The 4885-nt window shown below is 31.1% G+C and overlaps 1 protein-coding gene across 2 annotated transcripts in view; it reads right to left on the bottom strand.

Annotated features, from left to right (window-relative positions):
• The window catches only part of Tps1 (Trehalose-6-phosphate synthase 1), a 16084-nt gene extending 11892 nt beyond the window's left edge, over window positions 1–4192 (bottom strand). The window contains exons 1-2 of one of the 2 annotated variants that reach the window (XM_013322785.1): window positions 3718–4192; window positions 2893–3647 (exon numbers count right to left, since the gene is read on the bottom strand). In XM_013322785.1, coding sequence (XP_013178239.1) covers window positions 2893–3023 — 131 coding nt within the window. In that variant the 5' untranslated portion in view covers window positions 3024–3647; window positions 3718–4192. Of the gene's footprint in view, window positions 1–2892; window positions 3648–3717 lie in introns of those variants that run through there. The other variant, XM_013322793.1, reaches the window with a different exon arrangement.
• Window positions 4193–4885: the final 693 nt, after the last annotated feature.

Raw genomic sequence — 4885 nt, 5'->3', positions numbered from 1 at the left:
TTTTTTCATATTTATTGCCAAAATGGTCTTTGGATTATGGTTCATTATAATAGTTGTATAAAATACATATTTGCCAAGTAAATTAGCAATATTATTTCCGTTTACAAATATATTTGTTTTAATCAATCGCTGTGGTTATGACATTTGTGTTGATTGTGGAAAGTCATGTGGTCTATTTCTGGCTGACATTGAATGTCATTAGCCGTAACATATCAGAAAAAATATAATTTTTGACAGATAATAACTATTTCTTTAATATTGCTTTTCCAGAATAAATATGTAGTAAGAGGTATTAAAGTTTATTCATTAAATTGATGGACGGTACTATTGTTAAAAAGCACACAGCAAAAAAAATACGCGATAATATTTTTTAACAAATTTTAAACACGAAAGATATATGTTTTTTAATAACCAATGTAAACATAAAAGAAACACAAACTTAAACATGATTGAAATTACAGAAAAATAGATTACGATTACTAATTAACAAGTATAAGATAGAGAATAATAGATTAAAATGCAATCGTAGATCATTTTAATTAATATTATTGTAGTAAAGGTTTACCGATGCAAAAGACCGTTGTACTCAAACCGTACGACCTTTGTCAACTAAGAAATATTCCATAGAACGAAAAGAACGTTGTTCATAATTTAATTCTTTATAGTTTTGTAGTATGACAGTATAAATTAAGGATACTATTTCGCCTTTACATATACACAACTCACTCTTTGGTTCGAATGTAGGAATTAAGGTAATTTGTGTCTATAAAAGACCTATTGATTTTGTTATGACGCGATCGTAAAACCTTTTTCAAAACAAAGAAGTGAATCAATCAGGCAGGTTATAACGCCTACAACAAAAAAAGCAAATGATGTTTTAAAAGAATAACTATGCAGATGAAGTAAGCAAAAAATGTGATGATATTCATCTTAGTATATCATTAAATATTCGTATCAAATAATATCAGGAGTAAAAAGTCCGAGGTTAAACAATGTCACTCTAAGTGCAGACATTATGCAGGAGGGGACTCGACTGAGAGAATATGCGTCCCCTTGCGCGACATTAAAATAGGTCAGTTTAGAGGTCGTACGCATAAAATATTTAAACAGACTAATTTAAAAGTACAATATGAATGTATGATTCCACTGTCAATATTAAATTGTACAAAATATATCGTCATCCCTTTCATTCCTATATCAACAAACAGAGACGACAATATGTGTCAGTGTAATATGTGTAAGCTAAAATTACAGTTGAACTTAGATAACCACAAAACCTCTATAAGCGAGATCATTATTGGTCTCAAAGGATAGCGTCTATAAGCGAGAAACTCGGGTAATAGAGAAACTTCCATAAGTTGACAAAATAACGCTGACCAAATAACTAGCGGTTATCCTGGTTCGACTGTATTTATTTTACAATTATTTAGGGTTGGCAACAAGGCGGTCAGCTGTAAAAATTAAATCAAAAAACATTCATGTTTATAAAACGTCACGCGCTGACCCTGTATGAGTGGGATAAGGACGGAGGTGCATTATTTAGTAAAAAAAACCTACTCTAAATGCACTCCAACAGTTATATTTAATTGCGACGTATAAACCAAATATTGGGAGTGATTAAGTTCTGATTGAGATATTGCTTACTGCGTTTTATTTAGTAAAATAATCCGTCTAAAATATATTGCGATTTATTATTTCTATTTTTTTACGACGTTGGATTTTATCTGCGCGTTTGATAGTGAGATCATTTAGTTATATAAAATGTTAATTAAATAATAGATTCAGTATTAAAGTAAACATTTGATAATGTTACGGAACTAGAGCAAATAATTATTACGATCAAGAAGATTTTTAAAAATGTTTTTCATTTTAACTTTGGTATTATAGACTATTTATAACAAACAGCAATCAATCTTTTAATAACTATTTTATTAAAATGGCGATTATTTTAATTATAAAGAAATATTTCCAAATAGACGAAAACTTTTGTTTCATTTTCATTAATATGTGAAATATTTTAGAAAAATAATGAAAGAACTATAAATGAGTTGGGATTTCCTCGTAAAGTTATAGGTAAATTATTTGATAATTAAATGAACAATTATCCTATTTAGATCATAACCTCGATTTTATAATAAAAAAACTCGTGTCATAATCAAGATGGCTAAGCTGAAATAAAATTGAATGAAAGCCAGAAAGAAAGGTAAATCAATACGAAACGTCGATTCAAAAGTGAAAGAGTATAGGTACACAAATTATTTTTAATTATACATAGTTATTTGGTGTTCATACAATCTTGTTAAAGATCGCTTAAAGATAATAACGTAATTATTTTACCGATGTTAAATTGTCAATTCGATTGTCAAAGTTTCTTTATTGTTAGGATACTGTATTATATTATCTTTGTAAAAATAACTCAACAAAAAACAATAATGCATAATCAATACAATTTGCTATTACAGAAACGTAACCCAACACTGCTCTCGAATGTTATGGATTCGCAGAAATTTCCCGAACCTTTCCGAAATTTACCGGCGGTTGGCGCATTTGTACCAAAACGTGATGCTTTGGTTACTTGGTTCTAAGATTTCTAATAAGATTCTGTTACTAACTAAACATTAGTTTAATTGTTGAGTTTGTTTTTTTACAGAAAACATTTAATTTGTTTATAGTTATTTACTTATCTTGGTATAAAATTACATTGTAATAATTACGTAATGGATATAATGATATGTGGTACATTATTCCTTTAAATGTAATTGATAAGGTATTAACAAAATATATAAGACACTGTCACAACAAAAACATCGCAATTAAGAATAACAATCTTTTGGTGCAAATGTAAATAATACTGTGTGTACAAAATATTAGTAACATAAAACAGAAAGTTACCTGGCTTTTCTCTCTAATTCACCGGTTTTCTCATTTCTTTTTAACACAAAGGGCAGGCGATTCGAAACAACAATCATACTACCCTTGCTGTTGCACGTCGAGCGACTGACACAATTACTGGTTACACTCATGTCGCTTTTTTTTCGGTACGTTCCTCTACACGACCAATCACAGCGCAGTTCAAACGCATGCGCATACAAAATGGTGGGATTTTTAAATTATTTTGGACTTAATTCACTGTTTTAGTGTTTTACGGTGTGACATTGCAAAAGATTAGGGTTTTAAAAAAATTAACTCGTTTATTAACAAAGCATCATCGGCCGTGATCGAGTGCGGACTGTTTCTTTTGTGTGCGCCGGTTGGCTTTATAGATTACGCGAGACGCGTCGCAAAAGGGTGAAGTTCTCACTTGCGTTTGCCGATGTCGGAGGTCTCAGCCGATGTGCAGGGGTTATCACTACTGCCTTGTGCCCGCTCGAGGCTCGTCTCGCATCTTATCCGAATAGACTCGCAATTTTTTTAAGTGTCCGATGTGTGAGCGTGTTGGTATTCACAGACTTGCTTAATTAATATTATTGTATTTAGTTACTTTTATAGGTATAATTATGCTAATTTGTCTGCTTATCTGCGTCAAAAAGGACTCAAATGTAAAGTTAACTAAGTTTTTGTCAATCTCAAGATAGATTTTCTTTTTGATCTTGCAAAAAATATTTTTACTTATTGCAACATTTGGCACTTTGATTTCTGTCTTTTCACTGTAAGATAATACAATATTATTAATAATGTATTACAATAATAATATTACAAGATAATTTATATAATTACCAGTGTTTAATTATTGTTTACACCTACATAATATTACGGTTAAGTTATATAGCTTAAGTAATTCAACGTAAAATGTTTATAAGAGAACTAAAAATATTTTCAGTGCCGTTCCTCTGAACCTTTGAATTTATATTCGTGGAGTTAATTGCTCGTAATTACTGCTGTAAAGAATCATGGATTGGTGTTTGTCTTTCCGTCCTTTTAAAAATTGCTCAAATTATTTTTGGCCTAATTACTTAACATTTTTTTCTTTTCGCACACTGAAATAATTTTCACTAAAAGATGCAGCTTTTAATTTTATTTTAATACTTAGTTTGTCTAGAACTAAGTACTTCTTTTTTATTTCTGGTGTCACAACAAACTTTAAAGTCACTGATGTAGCTCACGCTTAACATATAGTTAAAAAAAATCGGTTCACTGAAACTGATGTTAAGAAATTGTTAACAACTTATCTGAAATTGGAGACTTTTAAGTCTGATAAATAAATAACTTTAAGTAATTAGTCACTTGAGAGATTTCTATCTATTGTGAAAGCTATTGTCACATTATTATGAAAAAAATGCATGAAAAAAGTTTGAGGTTATATGTAATGTTACGGGTGATAATTTAAAACCGTTTCAAACTGAAGTAGACGGTTAACCTTGACATTGAGTCGAATAATCGTTGGTTTCGTGATATGTATTTTAGTGTGCCGGGAGTTTGGTATTATTTCCGCGGTGTTCGTTTAAGCGTGCCCGTCAGACGCGCGTCGGCCATGCCATGCGCTTACGGCGTGCGCGTTGCATGACACACACGCATGTCTCTCATGACTGGCTAGCCTGCCTCCCGGCCGTTCAATGGAATCTATTCTACTATCGGATACTTAACGTCAAACAAACTACGCAATGTAATCATTGCAATTGTGTAACTCATCCCAACATACTCTTGAACTTGACCTAAATATTTTGGTTTTTATTGATTTTTATCTTACCGATCAGACGTTATTGGTGATAAAAGTGTATTAGATATCAGATATCACTGTATACTTTTCTGTATAGTATCTTGTACTCTAATCTCAGTAGCAATTGCGAAACTTTCGAAGCTATTATCAGTACTGGGGGTGGCATTTCACCATAAGTTTTTACGTCGAAAGAAGATATCAAAAAGGTTCTGTTAATTCAATGCATTT

The sequence above is a fragment of the Papilio xuthus genome, unplaced genomic scaffold, assembly GCF_000836235.2.
Source record: "Papilio xuthus unplaced genomic scaffold, Pxut_1.1 DF828952.1, whole genome shotgun sequence".
Lineage (NCBI taxonomy): Eukaryota > Metazoa > Arthropoda > Insecta > Lepidoptera > Papilionidae > Papilio > Papilio xuthus.
This window is presented reverse-complemented; position numbering and strand designations above follow the sequence as displayed.